Source organism: Microcaecilia unicolor, chromosome 10 (assembly GCF_901765095.1).
Source record: "Microcaecilia unicolor chromosome 10, aMicUni1.1, whole genome shotgun sequence".
Classification (NCBI taxonomy): domain Eukaryota; kingdom Metazoa; phylum Chordata; class Amphibia; order Gymnophiona; family Siphonopidae; genus Microcaecilia; species Microcaecilia unicolor.
In genome coordinates, this window is record NC_044040.1 from 174,069,949 (window position 1) to 174,096,248 (window position 26,300).

General features: G+C 47.0%; 1 protein-coding gene across 2 annotated transcripts in view; it reads right to left on the reverse strand.

Moving 5' to 3' along the window:
- Positions 1 to 26,300, reverse strand: part of XRN1 (5'-3' exoribonuclease 1) — a 211,961-nt gene that overhangs the window by 40,535 nt on the left and 145,126 nt on the right. For both annotated transcript variants that reach the window (XM_030215929.1, XM_030215928.1), the window contains exons 33-35: positions 20,042 to 20,137; positions 18,139 to 18,253; positions 16,556 to 16,617 (exon numbers count right to left, since the gene is read on the reverse strand). In XM_030215929.1, the coding sequence (XP_030071789.1) occupies positions 16,556 to 16,617; positions 18,139 to 18,253; positions 20,042 to 20,137 (273 nt within the window). The remainder of the gene's footprint in view (positions 1 to 16,555; positions 16,618 to 18,138; positions 18,254 to 20,041; positions 20,138 to 26,300) is intronic.

A 26,300-nucleotide genomic window follows, 5' to 3' on the forward strand; every position in this document is an offset into this window, starting at 1 on the left:
GGCGTAAATCCCTTACACACACTGGGCCATATTCTAGAATTACGCATGTAAATTTGGGAATGCCCATTTCCCTGCCCATAACCACACCCCTTTTAAACTGCACGCATTATAATTTAGGTGCAGTTCATTACAGAATACGCTTAGTGTGTTGTGCACGTAAACTCTAATTATTGCCAATTAGGCTCATTATTAAGTGCTGTTAACGCTGATTAGCTTGTTAAGCCAATTAAGTTACGTGTGTTATAGAATATGCCTGGGTTTCAGTGCAGATCTCTAGGTATGCTACACAAAATCCAGCAGTTAATGGGCAGAGTCATGAGCACACAATCAGGGAAACACTGATGCTCCTTGTGATCTTGGACAAGTCACTTAGCTCTCCCCCTCTTCAGAAGCAAACTTATAGCCTTTTTTTCCCCACATGCATAAAAGTGTTAGTGCAATTTAATACACATTTAATGCAAAATAGTGCACACTGTTTAATGCACGCCCCATTACATCATCAGTGGGGCCTATTTATTAATAAGTCATAACAACATATAGTAAAATTTTAATACGATCACATGAGCCTCATAATTCACCTGCAGTTACCACTCAAAAAGGTGTGAGCTAAATCCAAATAAACAAGCTTCCTTTCTTCCTCTGAAAAGAAAGCAGCCAAGTAGAGAGAACAGAAAAGTCTTTGGCACTGCATAATTGTTCCAACATCTAAAGACATCATGGTGGGCAAGTAAAGACTCCTTTCAGTGTGTGTTTTCATAAATCAAGTAAGACATACAGGATCCTCAAGAACCAGAATCCAGTAATACAGAAGCTTCTTTTAGGGGCCCTTTTACACAGCAGTGGTAAGCCCAAAGCGGCCGCTGGTGGTAGTTCTGCCCCAAGTGACACCATTTCTGGGAGAAAAAAAGAAAACTCCAGGAAATGGCTTGTGCAGCGGTAACCCAGTGGTAATCGGGCATTGCTGCATGCTGCCCAATTAGCATGGAAGCCCTTATTGCCACCTCAATGGGTGGCAGTAACGGCTCCCCATCACATGGCCATGCGGTAAGAGTTCTCTTACCGCATGGCTATGTGTGCTGGGGGCCCTTTTTCCTGCAGCTTGGTAAAAGGGCCCCTCCACAAATTACTAGATAATTATAGATGCTTATAATACAGATGATGAAAAGGTTTGGCCATTTCATTCAACTGCTTTCATAAGCTACATTTAATTTGGACTGGCTGTACCCTCCCAGTTTATTATATCATTGCTACTTTTATATGAAAATGGACATGCAACAGACAGACTTCAGATCACCAAGGAGCCTCCAGGAAACAAAAAAAGTCACAAAGCAAAAATACTTAATTGCAAATCTTGAAGGTTGTGCAGCCTGTGGGCAATTTTCAAACTGCCTTCATATCTACAAAGTCTGCAGGTAATTTGTATCCCTAGAACTGACTCGTTTTCAGAATGGCTGGTTTTGAAAATTTCCAAAAGAAAATGTACCCACTGACATTCACACCTTCTTGTTGTGTGGGTACTTTATAGGATACACACATTTAAAAATTCTAAGTGCCTGCATATTTTTAAATCTCAGTCCAATCTCACTTCCAGGAATGTTTTCCCCTACAGTGGGCAGAATTATGTGTGTATTAGCACTACAAGTATAAGTTTACTTGCACAACACTCAGAAAGTCCAATTCTGTGAGTAAAGCCACTTATTTCACACAGAAATGGCTTTGAAAATTGTCCTCTAGGGGGATAATTTTATAACTGTGCATATAGCTAAAATGCACACGTGTGTGTGAGGGGAGCAGAACTGCAGAAGGCAAACACAAATAGAAATGGAGGTGTGGTAGATCCTGAACAATTTTCAGAGGACTGTATTCGTGAGGAGCTAGCTAAACAAAAGGCAGACAAAGCAATGGGGCCAGATGGCATACATCTGAAGCACTGAAAGAAATATGGGAAGTTCTGGTGGCTCTACTTGCTGACCTTTATAATGCTTTGCAAGGGTCAGGAAAGTAAGGAGGAGATTGGTAGCTACAGGCCTTTAAGTCTGACCTCTGTGGTAAGTAAATTAATGAACTACAGGATCCAAGGCACCATGGTTTCACTAGAGGCAGGTCTTCTCAGATAAATATGATTAATTTCTTTGACTGGGTGACCGGAGTTGGATTAAGGGAGAGTGCAAGATGTAGCGTATTTAGATTTTAACAAAGAATTTTACACGGTTCTGCATAAACGACTAATAAATAAATTGAATGCCCTCGGTATGGGCCCTAAACTGACTTACTGGGTTAGGAACTGGTTGAGTGAAAAGTGATAGAGGATAGGAGTAAATGGAGCACACTCTGAGGAAAGAGATGTTACCAATGGTGTGCTGCAAGGTTCGGTTCTTGGGCCATTCTTTTTAACAGTTTTGTAGGTGATATTGCTGAAAGGCTATCTGTTAAGGTTTGTCTCTTTGCAAATGATATCAATATCTGCAATAGGGTAGACACCCTGATGGTGTAGATAACATGAGAAGGGATCTAGTGAAGCTTGAAGAACTGTCCAGAAATAGGCTTGGGAAGGGGGACTGGGTTAGAGATCTGTATAAGTCTAGTACAATTTCAGTGAGAGGCTATAAGAGCCTAGGCCTCTCCTGGGGGCATATGGAGGTGGGAGTATGGCTTCAATGTCCTTCCTCACATGATGATGCTGGTCTAAATTAATGTTTTGTGGGTTGGAGGTGGGGAGGGGGACGTAGGTTTGGTTGAGGTTCGATAGAGGGGTAGGGGAATGGGTTTGAGTTGGGAGAGGGCTGAAGACGATTGTATTGTATGTGAGCTACTGAATGGTCAGCATATTCTTTTTAAAAGCTAAATCACCTTGTCCCACAACTGTATTTGGGGAAGATATGGGAGGGGGTGGAATGGAGAGAGGTTTAGCTGGGATTGGGGGGGGGGGGGGTTGCTTTAAAGACGTTTGTTTAGTGACTGTTTTATTGCTTTATCCTATATAATAAAAAACACCTCCAACATTCTGAAGCTTACTCCGTGGCACTGTGGCAGTGTAGGGTTCGTAAGTCTGTAGTTCAGCGTTTCATTGGCTCTCACTGTCAAGAAGAACCAATCAGACAGAACGGAACTTGGAGGAGGGAAGTGGAGTGGATTGAATCTCTAACAAACAATCATATACAGGGAGGTAGGAACATCAGTGGAGGCAAGTGCACAGAACGGAAGGGAAGACAAACATTTAATCACTTTCCTGCTTATAATCGAACGAGAAAAACGCCCAAGTTCCGACCTAAATCGGGAGATGGACGTTTATCTCACAAAACGAATAAAGCAGTATAATCGAAAGCCGATTTTTGGACGTTTTCAACTGCACTCCGTCGCGGATGCGGACAAAGTTGATGGGGGCGTGTCAGAGGTGTGGCGAAGGCGGAACTGGGGCGTGGTTATCTGCCGAACAAAGATGGGCGCATTTCACCGATAATGGGAAAAAAGTATGCGTTTTTAGCTAGAATTTAGGACACTTTTCCTGGACCCTGTTTTTTCACGAATAAGGCCCCAAAAAGTGCCCTAAATGACCAGATGACCACTGGAGGGAATCGGGGATGACCTCCCCTGACTCCCCCAGTGGTCACTAACCCCCTCCCACCACAAAAAAATGATGTTTCACAACTTTTTATTTTCACCCTCAAATGTCATACCCAGCTCCCTGGCAGCAGTATAGGTCACTGGAGGAGTTGTTAGGGGGTGCAGTGGACTTCAGGCAGGTGGACCCAGGCCCATCCCCCCTACCTGTTACAATTGTGCTGCTTAATGCTTATTAGTCGTCCAACCCCCCCAAACCCACTGTACCCACATGTAGGTGCCCCCCTTCACCCCTTAGGGCTATAGTAATGGTGTAGACTTGTGGGCAGTGGGTTTTGAGGGGGATTTGGGGGGCTCAATACACAAGGGAAGGGTGCTATGCACCTGGGAGCTCTTTTACCTGTTTTTTTGGTTTTGTAAAAGTGCCCCCTAGGGTGGCCGGTTGATGTCCTGGCATGTGAGGGGGACCAGTGCACTACGAATCCTGGCCCCTCCCACGAATAAATGTCTTGGATTTATTCGTTTTTGAGCTGGGCGCTTTCATTTTCCATTATCGCTGAAAAACAAAAACGCCCAGCTCACACATTGTTGAATAAAACATGGGCGTCTATTTTTTCCCAAAATACGGTTCGCTCCACCCCTTTACGGACCCGTTCTCGGAGATAAACGCCCATGGAGATAGGCGTTTTCGTTCAATTATGCCCCTCTTTGTCACTCGCACACATCACACACACACACACAGACATCACACACACACACTCAATCACTCTGTGTATCTCTCTCTTACACTGTCTGTAAAACACACTGTCATTCTCAGTCTCTCACGTGGGCAACTGTATGTTGCATTCTCACGAGTAAGGAGCTCTTCTGATGTGATTGTTAAACTGATTGAAGGGCCTGAACAAGGAAAACTTTAACCACATTGTAGCGCAGTTTACAGAAAAAATATTGTATATAAAGAAATCTTACACATGTAAACAACAATTATATTCAGAATACAACCGTGGAAACATTAATGGCAGGAACTCATTACATTGCTAGCGCCCGTTTCCTTGCGGTAAGAAACGGGCCTTTTTTACTAGTTACTAGTAAAACAATTTATGATATGGGGGGGGGGGGGGGAGGATAGTTAGGGGTTGAATTGATAACTGTAAAGCAAAACACTGAACTGATATGTGTTGGTTTGCTCATTTTATTTTTATTGTTCAATAAAAATTGTTTTTGACTAAAAAGACATCTTCTAATCTTCAGGTTTCATAGACAATTTTAATGATATGGAATTAGTAATTTGTAACCTATCTGCAATTTAATTTTTCAGTTAAAAATTTTGGGAGGAGGAAGTGACGTCACGAGACTAGATGGCTGCCTAAATAATCAGCTCCTGCACTTCCACACAGCTTTGAGCCATTATCCATAACCATCTATAATAATTTCGGAGATTATATGCCTGAGAGAGATCGCTGCAAAGGTAAAATTATGTATAATCATACCTGATAATTTTCTTTCCATTAATCATAGCTGATCAATCCATAGACTGGTGGGTTGTGTCCATCTACCAGCAGGTGGAGATAGAGAGCAAACTTTTGCCTCCCTATATGTGGTCATGTGCTGCCGGAAACTCCTCAGTATGTCGATATCAAAGCTCCATCCGCAGGACTCAGCACTTAGAGAATTACACCCACGAAGGGACACTCTGCCCAGCTCACCACCGCCGAAACGGGGGAGGGGAATTAACCCAGCTCATCCCCACACAAGTGGGGGAGGGGAATCCGTCCAGCTCATCCCCGCGGAGCGGGGGAGGGACACCACACCCGCCGATGCGGGGGGATCTGGCTTATCCTGCAACCGCAACCGCGGGAGGAGCTGACTGACCCTAACACCGCCGAAGCGGGAGGGGTACAAAGCTGCCCTACAGCCGCACGAAGCGGGAGGGAGTGCCGGCAGAATTTATGTCTCAATCCAGCCCCGTAAACGGAGGGGAGAGGAATGCAGCAGCTCACTGTAACACAAACTCGTCTCAACTCTTGAAGAATCCAAGTGAAAGAAGAACTTGAACACGAAGTCCTCCTGAAGTAACTGAAGGCTAAACTTGAACCTAAAATTCAACCAGAATATAAACAGTACAGATATCTGGGAGGGGCTATGGATTGATCAGCTATGATTAATGGAAAGAAAATTATCAGGTATGATTATACATAATTTTACCTTCCATATCATCAAGCTGATCAATCCATAGACTGGTGGGATGTACCGAAGCAGTACTCACCCAGGGCGGGACATAGAAATCCCTGACCTCAACACTGAAGCTCCAAACCGGGCCTCCGCCCGTGCAGCCACAGTCAAACGGTAATGCTTGGAGAATGTATGAGTCGAAGCCCCGTTGCCGCCTTGCATATCTCTTCCAAGGAGACGGATCCGGCCTCTGCCATCGAGGCTGCCTGAGCTCTCGTGGAGTGAGCCTTCAGCTGGATAGGCGGCACCTTCCCCGCGGCCACATAAGCCGCTGCAATGGCTTCCTTGACCCATCTTGCCACTGTAGGCTTAGCAGCCTGCAGACCCTTACGAGGACCTGCAAACAGGACAAACAGATGATCCGATTTCCGGAAATCATTGGTCACTTCCAAGTATCTGATGATGACTCGTCTCACATCCAGATATTCAAGAGCGGAGTACTCCTCTGGGTAGTCCTCCCTACGAAAGGAAGGGAGACAGAGCTGCTGATTCACATGGAAGCGAGAAACAATCTTGGGCAGGAAGGAAGGCACTGTGCGAATAGTCACTCCTGCCTCAGTGAACTGCAGAAAAGGCTCTCGACATGAGAGCGCCTGGAGCTCGGAAACTCTTCTGGCTGAAGTGATAGCCACCAAAAAGACTGCTTTCAACGTCAGGTCTTTCAGAGATGCCCTCGACAAGGGTTCAAAGGCAGCTTCTGCAATGCTCTTATAAACCAGGTTGAGATTCCACGCAGGCACCACTGAGTGCAGAGGAGGGCGCAGGTGATTAACTCCCTTGAGAAAGCGCACCACATCTGGCTGCGAAGCCAGGGAAGCACCCTTCAGGCGGCCCCTGAAGCAAGCCAGAGCCGCTACCTGGACTTTAAGGGAACTGAGCGACAGGCCTTTCTCCAGACCTTCTTGCAGGAACGCCAACACTGAAGAAATTGGAGCAGTGAAGGGAGAAAGTGAGCCTGCTTCACACCATGCTGCAAAGATACGCCAAACCCTGGCGTAAGCAGTAGAAGTAGAGCGCTTCCTCGCTCTCAGCATAGTGGCGATGACCTTGTCTGAGAAGCCCTTCTTCCTCAGACGCTGCCGCTCAATAGCCAGGGCCGTAAGACCAAAGGGAGAGGGATCCTCCATCACCACGGGACCCTGATGTAACAGGCCCTGCTCCACTGACAGCCGCAGAGGATCGTCGACTGAGAGCCTGATCAAGTCCGCATACCAGGGACGTCTGGGCCAATCCGGACCCACCAGGATTACCCTGCCGGGATGCTTTGCCACCCGGTCTAGCACCCTGCCCAACATGGGCCAGGGCGGGAACACATAGAGGAGCTCTTGTGTCGGCCACTGTTGGAGAAGAGCATCTACTCCCAGGGATCGAGGGTCCCGTCCTCTGCTGAAAAAGCGCGGCATTTGGCAATTGGCCGATGACGCCATCAGATCTAGGCTCGGCTGGCCCCAGCGCGTCGTGATGTCCAAGAACGCCTGAGCAGATAGTTGCCACTCTCCGGGCTCCAAGGTATGGCGACTGAGAAAGTCCGCCTTGACATTCATGACTCCGGCAATGTGGGCCGCTGAAAGCTGCTCCAGGTTCGCTTCCGCCCACTGGCAAAGACTCATAGCCTCCTTGGCTAGAGGGGCGCTCTTGGTACCTCCCTGGCGGTTGATATAGGCCACAGCCGTGGCATTGTCCGACAGGACCCGTACAGGCTACAACACCAGTACCGGGATGAACTCCAATAACACCAACCGAATGGCTCTGAGTTCCAGGAGGTTGATAGACCACTTGCCTCTGCAGGAGACTAGAGCCCCTGCGCTGTCCTTCCCAAGCAGTGGGCTCCCCAGCCCATCAAAGAGGCGTCTGTCGTGACGACAATCCACTCCGGGGTCACCAGAGGCAATCCTGCAGACAACTTGTCTGTCTGCGTCCACCAGCTCAGCGCCTTGCGCACTGCTGGGTCCACGGAAAGGCGCACAGCATAATCCTCCGACATCGGAGTCCAGCGCAGCAGCAGAGATAGCTGTAGTGGTCTCATATGAGCCCTGGCCCAGGGCACTACTTCCATCGTGGCCGTCATAGAGCCCAACAGCTGCACGTAGTCCCAAGCCCGAATAGGAGAGGCTACTAGGAACTAGTCCACCTGAGCCTGAAGCTTGACAATCCGATTGTCTGGCAGGAACAGTCTGCCCACTTGGGTGTCGAATCGAACTCCCAGATACTCCAGGGACTGAGTCGGGGGCAGCTGGCTCTTCTTCCAGTTGATGATCCATCCCAGGGAGCTCACCAGAGCAACTACCCGGTCCATAGCTTTGCCGCACTCTGCATAAGAGGGGGCTCGGATTAACCAGTCGTCAAGATAAGGATGGACTTGTACTCCTTCCTTTAGCAGGAAGGCCGCTATGACCCCCATTACTTTGGAAAAGGTCCGCGGAGCAGTAGCCAACCCGAAAGGGAGGGCTCTGAACTGGAAGTGTCGTCTCAGGACTGTAAAACGCAGAAAGCGTTGGAGAGGAGGCCAGATGGGAATATGCAGGTACGCTTCCTTGATGTCCAAGGAAGCCAAGAACTCTCCTGCCTTCACTGCCGCTATAACAGAGCGGAGAGTCTCCATGCGAAAGTGCCTCACTTTCCAGGCCCGATTGACCCCTTTGAGGTCGAGGATAGGCCGGACAGAACCTCCTTTCTTTGGAACCACAAAGTAAATGGAGTAACGTCCCTTGCCAATCTGATTTTTTGGCACCGGAACGACCGCACCCAGGCGGATCAGGTTGTCCAAGGTCTGCTGCACTGCCACAGCTTGACCGGAGACTTGCAGGGAGAGAGTACAAACCCGTCTCTTAAGGGTTGGCAGAACTCTAGCTTGTAGCCGTCTCTGATGACTTCCAGCACCCACGCGTCTGAAGTTATAGTGGTCCACTCGCCCAGAAACGAGGACAGCCGTCCTCCAATCTGCACTGGGGCGTGGACCAAGGCCCCGTCATTGGGTACGAGACCCTGGGGGAGGACCGGAGGGAGCACCTCCGGGACGGCGGTCTCTGCGAAAGGAATGCTGCTTGGGGGAGAAAATCCTCTTGAAGGAAGAGGGGGCAGAGGAACCCGACTTGCCCGGGCGGTACCGACGGGCTTCCAGCAACCGTCCTCTGGAGGTACTGGGACGAGTACTAGCCCGAGCCCTGACCTCTGGTAATTTCTTGCCCTTAGACGTGCCGAGATCGGTCACGATTTTGTCCAGCTCGACCCCAAAGAGCAGCTTGCCTTTAAAAGGCAATCTAGCCAGGCGGGATTTAGAGGCGTGGTCAGCAGACCAATGTTTCAGCCAAAGCCACCGCCGCGCAGAGACTGTCTGAGCCATGCCCTTAGCTGAGGCTCTCAAGACATCATACAGCAAGTCTGCCAAATAGGCTAAGCCCGATTCCAGGGCCGGCCAATCAGCCCTCAAGGAAAGATCCGAGGGGGAAGCCCGCTGCACCATAGTCAGGCACGCCCTGGCCACATAGGAGCCGCAAACTGAGGCCTGCAAACTTAACGCAGCTGCCTCAAAGGACGACCTTAAGGCCGCCTCCAATCTTCTGTCTTGGGCGTCCTTTAGGGCCGTGCCACCTTCCACCGGCAACGCCGTTTTCTTAGTCACCGCAGTGAGTAAAGAATCCACGGTAGGCCACAGATAGGCCTCCGTTCACTCACAGCCAAAGGATAGAGGCGGGACATAGCCCTAGCCACTTTAAGGCTCGTTTCCGGGACATCCCATTGAGCCGCAATTAAGGTGTGCATGGCATCATGCACGTGGAAGGATCTAGGCGGGCGCTACGTCCCCAGCATAATGGCAGAGCCAACAGGGGCTGAGGGAGAGACGTCCTCCGGAGAGGAAATCTACAAAGTGTCCATGGCCTGTAACAACAGGTTGGGCAAATCCTCTGGGCTAAAAAGCCGCGCTGCAGAGGGGTCATCCGCTCCATCCGAGCGGGGATCTATCTCCTCCAAGGAATCCGCAAAGGACCGTTGGGAGACCTCAGACATGCTGCCCTCATCTACATCGGAGGAGACAAAGTCCTCCAAGGCCTGGAAATCAACCCGAGGGCGTTTACCTCTGGGAACCTCAACCTCTTTATCAGAAGAGGGAGCAGGGGCAGCGTTTTGCATGAGGAAAGCCTGATGCAGCAGCAAAACAAACTCGGGGGAGAAACCCCCCAGACAGTGCACTTCCGCAGCCTGGGCAACAGCCCTAGACGCACTCTCAACCGGCGCTCGCAATAGCGGGGGAGAGACATGCTGCGCATCAAAATGGCGTCCGGCGCGAAACTCCGCGAAGGAGCCGCGCGGGAAGAACGGCGCTTAACTTTAGCCGCTTTGTGCCGTCGCCCAAATTAAGGGCGTTCATGGCATTAATGTCTCCAACCTCAAGGGCGGCCCACGAAGAAGCCGTCCGAGCCACGTGGCCGGCCAAGATGGCGGAGGCGAGGAGCGGGGGATGGGCGTTTATGGCGGGAAAAAACCGCCACGCCGGAGGAACGACCGGGACATTCATCGGTCACTAAACTGTCACCCATCAAGGGCGAATCAGGTTGTAAAACCCCCGCATCCCCTCTAGAAGCGCTCCAGCGATCCGGGGAGCGACCCTTTGCGCCCTCGCCCTCTGACGCCACATGCCACGAGGAGAAGAATCGGGGAACCCCCTGCCCGCTATAAAAAGGTAAAATTACCTGCTTGCCGCTCCGAGCTGTAACGAACTGGTGTCCCAGTGAGTAGCTGCAATGAACGTTTAAAGAAACGTCGAATTAAACGCCTTTAAAGACGTTTAAAAATTTTTTTTTTTTTTTTTTTTTTTAAACGGAGCCAGCGGGAGGGGGGAGAAAAGGAGGGACCTGGCACCACCAGGTTTGCACTTGCTCAAAAGAGCCCTCAACCCCAGGCCTCAACAAAACCTAAGGATTAGGCTTGGAGGCCTAGCCAGAGCTGCTGCTGTGTGTGACCACCACCTGCTGAGATAGAGAACATACTGAGGAGTTTCCGGCAGCACATGACCACATATAGGGAGGCAAAAGTTTGCTCTCTATCTCCACCTGCTGGTAGATGGACACAACCCACCAGTCTATGGATTGATCAGCTTGATGATATGGAAACACCGATTAAAATGAGTAAAGTGTCGGCGTCGCAACATCGAGAAGGAGAGCGCCAACTGACGAGGCAGATGGCGAAAGGCCTATCACGCCATGCGTCTCCAGAACTACAGCGGTCGTCAGATTCTGACACAGCCTCATCTCATGCGGACCAGCGATGCTCGGCCCCCAAAAAGAAAAATGCCACAAAGGATCTAGCGCAATGCCTGGAGGCAATACGAGCAGAAATAAAAGCGTCCGGGGTGGAAATCTTGGAACACGTTGATGCCATTAGCCTCGACTTGCGTGAGCTGGGGGGCCGAGTGGAGGCACTAGAGGAGCGGGCCGACGAACAGGCCGAAGCTAATCAGGTGGTGGAGGTGCAAATCTCTAAACTGACCAAACAAGCGGAAGATTTACAGTACAAACTGGACGCCTGGAAAATAGAGGTCGTAGGCACAATTTAAGATTTCGGGGAGTACCAGAAACCGGAGGTGGGGAGGATGTCTCCACTATAGTGCGTTTACTGTGCGACAAAATATTGGGTGATAACCCTGATTCGGGTGTGGTGGTGATCGATCGGGCGCACTGCGCTCTGGGCAAAACAACGGCTAATAGGCCCTGAGACATAATAGTGCGTTTTGCATCCTATGCACTCAAGGAGCGGATCTGGCAGCGGGCCCGTCAACTTTCAACATTGGAATACAATGAAGCAAGGATTACAGTTTTCCAAGATATATCAGTATATATGCTGGCACAGAGACGGGCAATGAAGCCTGTTCTAGAGGTTTTGATCAAGGAGAAGATAACTTATCGTTGGAGCTTTCCCTTTGCTGTATGTTTTGAACTGAATGGTAAACAATTTCGGTTCCGGAAGGTCTCTGAAGCATGGCAGAGTTTACATGAGGCAGGCTTGACCTCAGCAGCGGTGGTACCAGTGGGGATGCCACCTGCCACGAAAACCAGGCTTCAGAAATGGAAGCGAGTTGGCCAGAAGACTCAGAAACCTGGGACATAGTTGTTTGTTTTACACACCAAACTAACTTTAATTGGATGTCCTAGGCAAGTGCACTAAGAACAGTAGCGCTGAATATCTGCTGGATGGTGATTATGTTGATTTTCACTGTTTAATGCGGTGGAAGGGTTGTGGGTGAATGGTATAATATGCTAAAGATATGAGAGGGAGGGGATGTGTGAAATGTGTGGAAATGGGGAGGGGTGGTTACTCTGGTCGGTGGGTTGTTTTCTCAGGTTAACCCATTCAGTGTAGATGACACTGTCTGGTGGGAAGTAAGGGAGGGGGGTAGGGTAGGATGGGGACACGAATTGGGGGAAATATCCAGAGGTAGGACTCAGGGCAGGGGGGGAGGCTGGAGGAGGATTAGGAGGGATGATGATGGGTTGCTGGGAAGAGAAGGGTTGTTGGTAGGGGGGTGGGGAGGGAAGGTTTGGGGGTTAGAAGGGATTTTCAGGCCAGGTTGTCTAACATATTGGGAAGCATGGTTATTCTTATAAATTGAAGGTGTGAGTTGTTTCCTACTAATGAAATGAGTGCAGAGTTAAAAATATTATCATATAATGTAAAGGGATTGAACATGCCTCAAAAGAGGCAGAAGCTTTATAAAGAGCTAGAGCAGCTGAAGCCGCATGTGGTTCTTTTACAAGAGACACGCCTCCGTCGAAAGTTTGAACGGTTTCTCTCCTGCCCGGGACACCCTGGGGTATACTGTGCTTCCTCTGAGACAACTAAAAAAAGTTGGGTTGCAATACTGATTCATCACACGGTAGGGGGGGCAAAGGTATTGCAGGTTAAGAAGGACCCGGGAGGGCGTTTTATACTTTTATACATTCAAATAACAGGTAGACCTAACGGTAGCATCAGTGTATGCTCCCAATAGTGGGCAAGTGCAATTTTTTACCAAAGTGAAGAATTCTTTAGCTTCATTTATACAGGGATCCTTGATAATAGGGGGCGACTTTAATGTGGTAATGAACCCAGGAATAGACAGAACAGGTGCCCCTACAATAGAAGGGGAAAAGCAGGCCTCTGCATTGGAGTCTTTGGCCTGTTCTTTGGGAACTCTAGACTTGTGGAGAATGACACATAGGGCGGATAGAGACTACACCTTTCACTCGCAGGTGCACAACTCTTATTCGCGCATTGACTATATATTTGTTGATGTGGCGTTGGCAGAAAGAGGGCCGCAGGCGGGAATAGGCAATGTGACAATATCAGATCATGCCCCAGTATGGGTTAATTTGCCACATATAAGGACAGAAATAAAGGACAGGCGATGGACCCTAAACATCAGCCTGTTGCAGGAGAAGGAGGTGGAGGAGGGGTATAGAACAATGCTGAAGGAGTATTTAGAGCTAAATCAAGATTCAGGTCCCTCCCAGGCCATAGTTTGGGATGCAATGAAGGCGGTTTCCCGGGGATATTTTTTACAAATCGCTAGCAAACGAGCTCGAGTACGTAAGATGCAAATAGCAAAATGCCTGGAGAGAATAAAAGCATTGGAGAGTCAGCATAAGGTGAACAGGTCTCCCTTGATTTGGCATCAACTATGTGGAGAGAGGTTGGCCTTGGACTCTATATACATGGAACAATTAAGTTTGGGCAGAGAGAGGTTCAAGGTGGGAAAATATGAACTTGCCAATAAGGCAGGGCACCTTTTAGCGATTAAGCTACGACGACAAAAAGTTGTCCGTACGGTAAAACAAGTGCGTGATGGCAAAGGCTTGGTGGTCCATAGCGCACTTCAGATTCGGACTCGCTTTAGGGAATTTTATGAAACTCTGTATGCCCCGGAAATTGCCCCATCCTTGGAGTCCATAGATACTTATCTGGCGGATAGTGAACTCTCTGCTTTGGCCCCTCAGCATCGGGAACTGTTAGAGAAGCCTGTCACCCCAATAGAGGTCCAAGAAGCTATATGTAGTTTGCCCTCTAGTAAGTCGCCTGGTCTACATGGGCTCCCTAATGAGTTTTATAAAAAATTTGCACCAGAGCTGGCACCCCTTCTTGCTGATTTGTTTAATCAGGTGGCAGATGGGGGGACCTTACCATCAACCATGAAGGAGGCATGGATAGCGGTGCTACCCAAGCCGAGTAAGGATCCCATTGAATGTGGCTCGTACAGGCCAATATCGGTTTTGAATGCCAATGTTAAAATATTGGCGAAAGTGTTGGCAAGTAGATTAGCGCCACTGATGCCGATGATTATACACACTGATCAAGTTGGCTTTCTGTCACATAGAAAGGCCATGGATAACATCAGGTGCACTGTAGATCTCATGTTTCTAGCCACGAGAAACCAGACGCCTCTGTGTCTCCTTAGTCTGGATGCAGAGAAGGCCTTCGATAGGGTCCATTGGCCTTTTATATATAAAGTCTTGGAGGCTATGGGATTTGGAGCTCAATTTAGGAGATGGATCCAGGCATTCTATGAGTCTCCCAGAGCCTGTGTAGGAGTAAATGGGAGTAATTCGGAGTTGTTTCCTTTATATAGGGGAACTAGGCAGGGGTGCCCGCTATCCCCTCTATTATTCGCCATGGTTATGGAGCCATTTACCTCTAGATTACGGGCAGACCCCGGAATATCAGGGGCGCGGGTGGCCGATAGAACGCATAAACTGGCGCTCTTTGCAGATGATATTTTGTTGTATGTCACTCGCCCTCTAACAACTTTTCCAACTCTAATCAATGTTATGGAGGAATACTCTGCACTATCTGGTTTTAAAGTAAATATGTCCAAGTCTGAAGCTCTGAATATTACTCTTCCAGCAGACACAGCTGAGTCCTTAAAGGAGTTCTTTGAGTTCAGATGGGCAAAAAGACAAATTAAATATTTGGGAGTGAATATCACCCCGAGTTTAGCAGGTTTATTTGAGGCTAACTATAAGGGTTTACATAGCAATATCAAGGCAGACTTAGAGCGATGGGGGGAGCAAGAGGCCTCCTGGTTTGGGCGGATAGCCATTGTTAAAATGAACGTGTTACCAAGATTGCTATATTTATTTCAAGCGCTGCCTGTCTTAATGCCCAGGCGATTCCTTGCATTGTTGCAGGATTCAATAATGCGTTTCGTCTGGGCTGGGAAAAGGCCGCGCTTAGCACGAAAGCTTCTCTATCAGGGCAGGAGAAAGGGAGTCCCAAATCTCACATGGTACTATAGGGCTGCACAGGGGAAAGCCACGACTGAGTGGTATCAAGATTATCCTGATAGACAATGGGTGCATTTGGACCAACACTCTTTTGGAAATACACCATTAGGGGCAGTCATGTGGCTGCCTAAATCATTTCGAACACTAGGAGATGGAATGTGCCCATCCATAGGTGTAGCTCTTCGCTATTGGGATAGTTTGTTTCCAGGAGGGAGGTGTGTCCTTACAAGCATGGTGCCCATAGCATTTAATCCTTTGTTTCTGCCTGGGATGGAAACCGGGGTATTCACCAGATGGTATAAGGAGGGAGTGAGAAGCTGGGGCCAATTGTTAGCTGAGGGCTCTCTGCTGTCTTTTGAGACCCTGAGGAGTAGGGGCATTGTAGGGGAAGGGGATGAATTTGCATATCGCCAATTGGCCCATTTCTTACAAACAGAGGCAGTTAGAATAGTGCTAAAACAGGAAAGGTTAGGATTGGAAGAGATTTGTGAAAAATCTGCTTCCTCTAGGGGTTTGATTAGTCGTTTATATCAATATGTAAGTACACAGATGCCCAGTTGTACCCTACATAGGAAGCGTTGGGCGGAGGAGCTTGGTGTGGCCTTGGGGGAGACCGAGTGGGAGAGAATAGAGCGATCGGCGATGGGTGTGTCCACACATGTGCCATTCAAGAAAAATGCTGTAAAAGTTTTGTTTAGATGGTACCTCACCCCGGATCGCCTTAGGCGAATGTACCCGAATTCTTCGGGACTGTGCTGGAGAGGGTGCGGTCTTGGAGGGACCATGGGGCATGTGTGGTGGAGTTGTGTAAAGGTTCAAGCATTTTGGAAATCGGTTAGAAGTAAGCTACAGAAATGGGTGGGAGGCCCTATTCCTTGGTCACCCGAATTTTTTCTCTTTGGGGCAAGAACTCCAGGTTTAAAGAAATGCCAACAGGAGTTGGTGCAGTTAGCTGTGGGAGTAGCAAGGGTGGTTGTTGCTTCACATTGGAAACAGCGTGGGGTTCCCTCAGTTGTAAAATGGCATAATAAGTTGAGCTATGTGCGTGAGATGGAGAGATTGATAGCTGAAAGAAAACATCAGATGAGTAACTGGTATTTGGTTTGGAATAACTTCTCATAATCCTGTAGTAAGAGGGCTTTGGGAGTGTCGTGAGGTGAGGTTTGCATGGGAAGGGAGTTAGATAATCTGGCGGGATGGGAAGGGGGGATTAACTGTATCATAAAACTGTTTAAAAAATCTTTTTGAAGTTTTAAAAAAGGTTAAAGTTGGCTGTAATAGCTGCGGGAGCAAAGAGCTCTAATCAGAGTGGCTGTGAATGTCCTTTAATAGTGCCTTACTCCTTATTTAACCGAAGCAATTTTGTATTGTTGTGCTGATCAATAAAGACTTCATGTAAATAAAAATAAATAAATAAATAAAAATTTCAGCTTCATTTACTGCAATGAAAGGAAGGCAAAGAAATAGAAGCTCTTTTAGCTGGTACATAAGCATGGAATGGAAATTACCTGTTTATTTGGGGTCTTCTCTGTGTGATGTTCATTTCTGGGAAATTTTGAATCCTCCTTGTCTACATCAAAGTAATATAACTAATTAGTAAAGAATTGCTCAGTTACCACTCTATATTATACATCCTTGTTCAAAAACCTTCATCATATTTGGGAGTTTCTCAAATATTATGAAAATACTTCAGCAGATGAAGGACGATAAGGGGAAAGGGAAGAGGACAAGAGAGAAACCTAAAAAATTACTAGTAAAGAATTAAGGGCTCAGAATACAATAATGCATTAATTTTGAAAATAACGTAAAAAATAAAATCTACAATTCACTGTTCCATTTAGAGGTGTATTTTCATAGCACTTAGACTTACAAAGTACCATTGAGGGACATAATCGAACTGGGTGCCCATCTTTAAGGGTGCCCCAGTGAAGGGGCAGGGCATCCCATATTATCGAAACAAGATGGGAATCCATCTTTCATTTCGATAATACAGTTGAGAATGGCCAAATCTCAACATTTAGGTCAACCGAAATGTTGAGATCGCCGACCTTAGAGATGCCCGACCTCGGTTTATGCGGATAATGGAAACCGAGGACGGCCATCTCAAAAACGACCAAATCCAAGCCATTTGGTTGTGGGCGGAGCCAGCATTCACAGTGCTTTGGTCCCCTCTCACATGCCAGGACACCAACTGGGAACCCTAGGGGGCACTGCAGTGGACTTCACAAATTGCTCCCAGGTGCATAGCTCCCTTACCTTGGGTGCTGAGCCCCCCAACCCCCCCCCCCCCCAAAACCCACTACCCACAACTGTACAACACTACCATAGCCCTTAAAGTGTAACGGGGGGCACCTAGATGTGGGTACAGTGGGTTTCGGGAGGGTTTTGGAGGGCTCCCATTTACCACCACAAATGTAACAGGTAGGGGGGATGGGCCTGCACCCACTAAAAACTGCTCCAGGGACCTGCATACTGCTGTGATGGAGCTGGGTATGACATTTGAGGCTGGCATAGAGGCTGAAAAAAAATGTTTTTTAATTAGTTTTTTTTGGGTGGGAGGGGGTTGGTGACCACTGGAGGAGTAAGGGAGGTCATCCGTGATTCCCTCCGGTGGTCATCTGGTCAGTTCGGGCACCTTTTCGAGGCTTGGCCATGAACAAAAAGGGACCAAGTAAAGTCGGCCAAATGCTCGTCAGGGATGCCCTTCTTTTTTCCATTATCGTCTGAGGACGCCAATCTATTAACCACGCCCCCGTCCCACCTTCCGACACACCCCCTTAAACTTTGGCCATCCCTGCGACAGAAAGCAGCTGAGGACGGCCATAATCGGCTTTCGATTATGCCAATTTGGGCGCCCTTAGGAGAAGGACGCTCATCTCCCGATTTGTGTCGGAAGATGGGTGCCCTTCTCCTTCGAAAAATAAGCTGGATAGTGACCTATGGAATTTTGTAAGTCTAAGTGCTTTGAAAATGAGCCCCTTAGTGACTCATTACGTTTGCATACCTTGTGTTAATCTTTATCCAAAAGCATTTATTATAGGGAAAAAGACTGAAAATCTGAAGCCAAAAAGAAGAGCTAGTTCTTACTCACTTCTTTTAGCTGTTTCCTGTCTCTGCTGCTGGTTCCTAGGACTACGGTCATTGAAACCCGGCTTTTGGAATGGGAAACCAATGCATGGTTTTGATTCTTGAGGCAGAATTACACCCTAGAAAATTAAATTATTAGAAATCTGCAGAAGTCTTAAACTTTTCCCTTTCTGGATGGCTTTTTAACTAAGTCAGTCAAATCTTGGACTCTCCCTAAAAACAGAAGGATTTTGATTTCCATTTCCTTCTTGCTCACTAGAATATCATAACAAGAATAATTTCCAAGGTAAGTCACATTAGGATTTCATGGTTTTCTTGAGTCTTCTCACTGTGGGCCCTACCTTCATAACAATTTTACTATAAGATGGAACAAACCTCTTTGAACCCTGGAACCGTTGGACTTGAATTTTAGAGAGAAATTATTTCTCTCCTGCTAATTTTCTTTCCTTAAGTCACTCCAGACCAGTCCAGACAACTCCACATCTTCCACTTCTCCAGCCAGGGAAACCCATGGACTCTTAGCTTCAGAAGTGCCAACCCCCACCAGAGGCAGTGCTGCTTCTCCCAAAAATGGGCCCCCAGTCACTAAGCCCGTCTTTAGGCTTGGTGGATATGAAGGACAAACTCTGGACTGAAACTTTTCCCTGCAACCTGACTCAAGTCCACTCCTCCATGTTCTCCCTGAAGTTCTCAATGTTTTCACCAGATTCAGCTCAGTGGGATCTTATCCCTCCAAACAAATGTTCTGCCTTGCCACCGAATGAGTTCTTGCTGCCAAGCGCCTCAGCCATGGCATCCATACTGGCTCTATTCTTATTGCACATGCAGCATTGGCCACTAGAAGAAACACTGGAGTAGCAACTCTGCACAGTGCCGAATGTGCTCTCCATGTGACACCATCTCACTGCCTGCCGACACCCATAGGCCTTGTGTCTCCATGCTCTCATACTCCTCCCCTTCACAACAGCCTTCCAAGATCCCCGCTGTCACAAGCATAGCAAGGGTATGGAGTCTCTGTTTGATCAATTCTGTCTGGGTCTCCAGCTCTTCTGTTTCTGTCACTGTGTTAAATCTACTCTCTTCTTTTTTGTTGGTCAGCTCTGCCTTGTCTGCAGTCTGGGCACTCAAGGTACAGCACAGGCAACCACTGGAAGTGACTGAGGAATGGGGGGGGGACAGGACGGGCCCAGTGCAACTGGGTTTGACACCCCCCAGGCTATGTGGAGTGGCCCAGCCAAACCAAGCCCTTGCTCCTTAAACATCTGTAGTCCATCAAATTAATAATGATGATGATTTTTTTAAGATGTATCCCTTCCCGATTAACCATACCTCAACCTACCATCTACTGGAGAACTGAGAATTACTGACTAGATAAGGGACTGAAGAGGATATTACTTAGTTCTCAATCTCCATCTGCTGGCAGGAAAGGGAATATTCATGCATCTGGACTGGTCAGGAGGGACAATGGGATGATAAAGAATAATAGCTTTCTCCTAATCTGTGCAAAAGAAAAAACAAATAAAAAAACCCAAAACAACTGGCCCCAACAGTGCAGTTTTTTCATCAACTTTTCTTCCTGCCTAGCTTCTAAATAAAGTGATCATTGTGATTAAACTTGGCCAACTGCGTGCAGGTAACTCAACCAACATGTCAACATGATTGGAATCAATAATACTCCCAGCTACCAGCTGAAGGAGTCATAAAAGAATGTTTCCACAAGTACTAACTTGCTATCATACAGAACTAAGAATGCTTAACCCAGTTTTTATGTGCTTGTCTCCTGCATTTCCTCTTCACCAGCCAAGCAGAGAGACACTTTGTTAGCTAGCAATATGATAGAAAGGTATTTCTTGCAGCCATGTATACCTGTGATCATATTCTTCAGAGTTCAGAAGACCTGTACTAACCTTTTCCTGCATATTTTGTTGAATATGTTGAGGCTTTCCAGAGCTCTGCAGTGATTGCCAAACGCTGCAAAATTCATCATCTTGTTTATCTGGAATCTAAACCAAGGATGAAAATGCTAATATCAAGCTTGCAAGACATTTTAAACCAGTTCCACAAGCACTAGGGGGAAAAAATAACCCTCTCTGGACATTGTGTGCCTGTGTAGAGATACTGCATTACAGAGAAAGGTTAATAGTCACTTTGGAATCACACAAGGATGCTCACTTCCTTACAACCAAGCAATCAAGCCCACGATACATGAATTAAAATGCCTTAGAGACAATGAAACAGGCTGCAACACTTTTGTAGAGATGACATTTTATACAGGATACCGAGCTCCAGAAAAGCTGGGAATGTACAAAAACATTGGGGCTCATTCCTAGTGGTTGTCAAATATTGTTGGTGTGCAGCACATAGACCTTAGCCAATATTTATAAAGCTAATTACTTAAAGGGGTAAATATAACAGGGTGCCTAGGTTAAGTGAACAGGAAGGTGCCCATTTTGGTGCTATTTTATATAAACACACAGAGCAACATTTCTGAAAGGATGCCCAACTCAGAATATGGATATCCATTTCTCATGTATTTTAGAAAAGTATCTGCTGACATACAGCCTGTTCTAAAATACATGAGAAATGGATGACCGTGTGCTGGTGATGGCCAGTATGAACATCCATTTCACAAACTAAAACATCTAAATTTTGAACGGGGTAAAATAAGAGACACGGATGTCTATGCGGTAACATAGGAACATCTACGTTATGGCCACACAGATATCCAAGCAGAGCAGAGGAGTAGCCTAATGGTTAAAGCAGTGGGCTGAGAACCAGGGGACTCAGGTTTGAATCCCATGTCAGCTTTTTTTCTTTCTTTTAAATTGTGAAACCTCCAGAAAAATACCTACTGTATCTGAATGTATAAGATGTATGAGAAACCTGCAAGTCTGAATGCCACTGAAGCAGTGGACATCCCAGTACAGTAGTAGGTATCTTTCTGTCCCTGAAGGGTTCACAAATTAAAAACATATATATCACAAACAGATGAAGTGGGATTTGAACCTGGGTCCCTTATAGGAGTGGACTGACCATTTGGGCAACTGGGCAGTGCCCGAGGGACCAGAGACTGTCCCCCTCCCCCCGCCGCACACTACAGCCATCCAAGCCTCAGTGGGCCCTCCCCAGTCCCACCTTGAAGGGCCATGGTGGTCTAGTGGCCTCTACAGGGGCAAGCAAGAACATCACTCAATCCTGCCCACTGCTGCTATTTTGCCCTGCACCACCGTGTTTTAAAAATTGCTACCAAGACTACCGCGGGACGTCTCGGCACCCGTTCTGAAAACACGGCGGCACCAGGCAGAATAGCAGGGTTCTTTCCTGTCCCCAAAGAAGCCACTAGACCACCAGGGCCCTTCAAGATAGGACCGGGAAGAGCCCACTGGGGCACTGTAGTATGCAGGGGGGGGGGAGCTACAGCAGTAGGGGGGGGGTGAGAGGAGGGTGGCGGCAGTGGCGGTGGGGAGAGGCAGAATCAGAAGCGGCAGCGCGGCGGTGGGGGGCAGAACCTTTACTGCCCGGGGGCCCAGATCACCGTCAGTCCTTTCCCTGGTCCCTTAGTTCTCAAACCACTGCACTATTAGGCTACTCCTAAACTCTGCATGGAAGTCTATTAAGAAGTAATAGTTCCTAAAGCTGTCAAGAGTCCTGTATCCTTTGCTAGTTTTAAGTTTTATTCATATTTACTTTCCCGCCCACCAAAACATATCTGGGCGGCTTACAATCTAAAAATAGAGTAAAGGGAGAGGAAAATTAGAGGAAGGAGTAGGGAAGAACTACAATTTTCGACAGGACAGAGAAGACGGTGATAGAGAAGAGAGAGATTTCTGGTCTGTTCGGTCTGACAAGCTTATCCCTATGGACTACAACAGGGGGATTAGGAGAAGGCATTGGAGAAGAGAAATGTTTTTAGGTCTGTTTTAAAACTTTCAAGAGATGTGTGGTGTCGGAAGTGTTGTTGTAATTTGTTCCAGTGCTCTGGACCTTGAACCGAGAAAATTGCCTTTCTGGTAAGTTGGTGAATTATTTCTCTGCAGGATGGTACAACCAAAATGTTTTGGAAGGATGTTCGTAGTGTTCTTGAGATTGAGTAGGGAGTTAAATAGACGTGAGAGATATGGTGGTTCCCCCGACTGATTGATTTTGTAAACTAATAATAGTATTTTGTAAATGATACAGTGAGATAGAGAAAGCCAGTGGTCTGTTTTTATAGTTGAATCATTTTTATTGATGAACAACAAAATACAGAAATTAAACAGTTCTATTCAGAATCAGTACGTAACACCAACTTGTCAAACTACACAGAGTGCTTCTTTGCTTTGTCATCATGAATTTAATTTTTCCTCCCTCCCATTCCCTTATCTTATGGTTCAATCTACCCATTAAACCTCCATTTAGGCTATAATTCTTATATATCGCATAAAATCCACTGATACTGTAGTACCCACAAAGAACACAATAGAAGAACATGTCGGTAACTATGTACTGCAACACCTACTGCAAAATAGCCCTCTTTAAAAGCCTTCCCTTGCTCCACCCTCCCCCTCCCAGTTATCCCCTTTATTAAACAACAAATCTGTATCAACACAACAACTGACTCCTAGCTCCCTCTCGCTGAACTTCCCAGGCTACACCATAGCCTGTTAATCTACTATTAAGCAAGAGGAGCTTACATTACGGTTGCCTGAAATAGGATTCAGGCAAGGCCCCCCCTGAAACAGTCTCCCTTGTTACCAACACAGCGATGTACCTTGACTCTGATGGCCCACCACCATGACTATGGATACAATGGGACCTTACACTACTACCACCCTCCTCTTCCTATGAACCTATGGTCCCCTTTCACATTAGGGAACCCTCTAGCTTGCAAGAAGAAAATATAAATGAGAAAAAAAAATATATATATATAAATAATCACAAACACTAAGTAAATTATAATAATCATAAATAAAAAAATGTTCAGAGCCTATTTAATATTAAACTCCGTGCCCTAGGTGACAGCGACTGTATATATGGTTCCCAAATATCCAGAAATGCCTTTCGTCTCTTAGGGAAGGATCCCACCCCCCTACGCTCCATAACCATGATCTCATGAAACTTGTTCCTCCAATGCCAGTATTCTGGAGATTTCTCACTCTTCCATGCACCCATAATAATTTTTTTTCCCACTATGCTGGCCTTGCGTATGAGCTGCTGAGCCCCTCTACCACAAATTCTGAATACTTCGTATTTGTCCAAAATTATTCCCAGGGGTGAAAACGGAATCTTGTGCATCGCCAGGGATTCCAGATATCTGAATATCTGTTTCCAAAAGATCTGAATCATGCTGCATTTCCAAAGAGAATGAAAGAACGTGCCTTCTCCCCGTTTGCACTTGGAACATAACGGGTCCTCGACACCTCCAAATTTAAACACTTGGTTCTTAGCCATATATGCTCTAAAAGTTATTCTGTATTGGCATTCCCGCAATCCTGCATTGACAGAAATCTGCGGAATGCGAGATATCAATTTCCGAAAATCCAACTGTAGCTGTGGTTGCTCTAAATCCACCGCCCACCTCTGACCAACTTGTCCCATGTCCTTTTCACCCTCTAGCTCTCCAAGAGCTTTCTGTAAGCCCGATACGGACAATCTATCTCCGGGGATATCCCCGAAAAAAGCTCTTAATCTACGCCCATGACCTCCCTCCAGCTTACTGGGCTCCAGGGATCTAACATAGTGTGTCAACTGATGGTATGCAAATAGATGTGTCGGACTAATGCCCACCCCCAGTGCTCCCAGAGACAAAATCCTCCCTCCAGAATCCAAAACATTGTTCAAGTCTTGTGATCCCCAGCTCTGCCCATCTGCGAAATGTTGGATTGTCAGAACCTGGTGTAAACTGTAAATTCCCCTGTAACGGAAGTAAGTCAGATGTATCTGCTCCCAGTCCCCACAGCCCATTGAGGTCTCTCCACACCTCTTTCAGTGGGCCCAGTAGTACGCTATTGCGCACATGCTCTGGTAGTTCTCTTCTGGCACAATGTAACAAATAATACGGATGAGCTGGCCTAAAGAAATCAAATTCCATATTACGTGGTGTGTAATCTTGTCTCCCCAACATCCAATCTCCTAGGTGTCTCAACAAACACGCTTGATTGTATCTCCGCATATTCGGAAGCCCCAAACCCCCCTCCCTCCATGGCCCAAAGAGACATTGCAATGTTACCTTGGGCTTCGCATCTCTCCATACGAACTTCCGCAGGTGTCTATACAACTGGCTGAAATCTTTTTGTCTGAGTCGCAAAGGCAACACCTGAAATGCATACAGCCACTTGGGAAATTCCACCATACGAAACAGGTGAACTCTCCCATGTAAAGTAAGCGGCAGCGTCCCCCATTGACCCAACCGGCCCTTCATCTTATCTAATAAATTTGTGTAGTTCAGTTGATATAATTTGGTCGTGCTCATTGCGACTCTCACACCTAAGTACGGGAGGAAATCCGTCGCCCATTTAAGCGGGAACCCAGACTCCCATTCCCCCTTTACACTTGCGTGTGCTGTTAGTGCTAAGGATTTAGAGTAGTTAATCCGGAGACCCGCAAAATCCCCATACTCCTGGAACAGTTCCAATAGGGCTCTCAATGAACGACCCGGTTGTGTAAGATGGACTAATATATCGTCTGCAAATGCAGAGACCTTGAATGAAGAAGCACCCCAGGTCACCCCCTCCACCTCTGGATGTGACTCGATCTCCCTAATCAAAGGGTCCAATGCGAGCACAAAAAGCAGAGGGGACAATGGGCACCCCTGCCTCGTGCCCCTCCTGATTTTGAACAGTGAAGATTGCTCCCCATTCACCCAAAGAAACGCCCTGGGATTGTAGTAAAGCGCCCCCATAGCCTCTCTAAACATACCTTCTATACCAACTCTTTCCATCACCTGGAACAGAAAGTTCCAAACTACGCGATCAAAGGCCTTCTCTGCGTCAAAACTGACCAACAGAGAAGGCCTTTTCCCGGCCTCCACAATTTCAAGAGACGCCAAAAGAGCCCTAACATTCCTCCCCACTGATCTACCCTTCACAAACCCGACTTGTGGGGAAGCGATCAAGTCTGGCAATACTCTAGACAGTCGATTCGCCAGAATCTTAGCATATATCTTAACGTCACAGTTTAGCAATGATATGGGTCTATATGACCCTACTTCTAATCCATCCTTTCCTGGTTTCTTTAACACTATAACTTTCGCTATGTTCATGGAGTCCGACATCTCTCCTGTATTGGCCATCTCATTATATAAATTTAACAAGGGAAGTGTCACCCGCTCCTGGACTATCTTAAAGTAGGCCATAGTAAAACCATCTGGCCCCGGCGCTTTTTGTATCTTACTTTGTTGGAATGCCAACATCACTTCACCTTCCGTAATTGGGCCATTTAGATATAACTTTTGTGAATCCGATATCCGGGCAGGGTGTGATTAAGTAAATAAAGCATACTATCTGGCACTATATCTGTGGGCTCCCGATATAAACATTCATAATATCTTTTAAAGCGCTCCGTTATATCTTTAGCTGTCCTAAGAAGTCGACCTCCCTCTTCCCTTATTTCCAAAATGCTCTTATTACCCCCTTCCCTTCTTAACAGTCTACCCATCAACGCTCCTGCCTTATTTCCATGGATAAAGTATTGGTATTTATAATACATATGCGATTTCTTCGCCCTCTGATGGAGCAATTCATTCAAGGCCTGCTGTGTAGCTAGAAGAGCACCTTTCCCTTCCGGTGTCATTTTTACCCCACATCTTACCCTTTGTAAACGGATTTCTTTTTCCAATCTAAGAATCTCCTTATCTCTCATCTTTTTGACCCTGGCCCTATAAGCTATGATCTCACCCCGCATCACTGCTTTGGAGGTTTCCCAGTATAAACGAGGTTGGTGTTGATGCTCCTTATTGTGGTCCGCGAATTCCCTCCATTTCCCATCTATGTACTCCTTAAACTTAGAGTCCCAAAACAATTCCAATGGGAATCTCCAGCCTCCCCTACTCCCCACTTCCCCTAACCCTTGCATCTGCAGCCAGATAAGCGAATGATCCGATATTTCACATGGACCTATCTCTGCAACTGATACTTTAGAGAAGAGATCTCTGGAAATGAACAAGTAATCAATGCGTGACTGCATGAG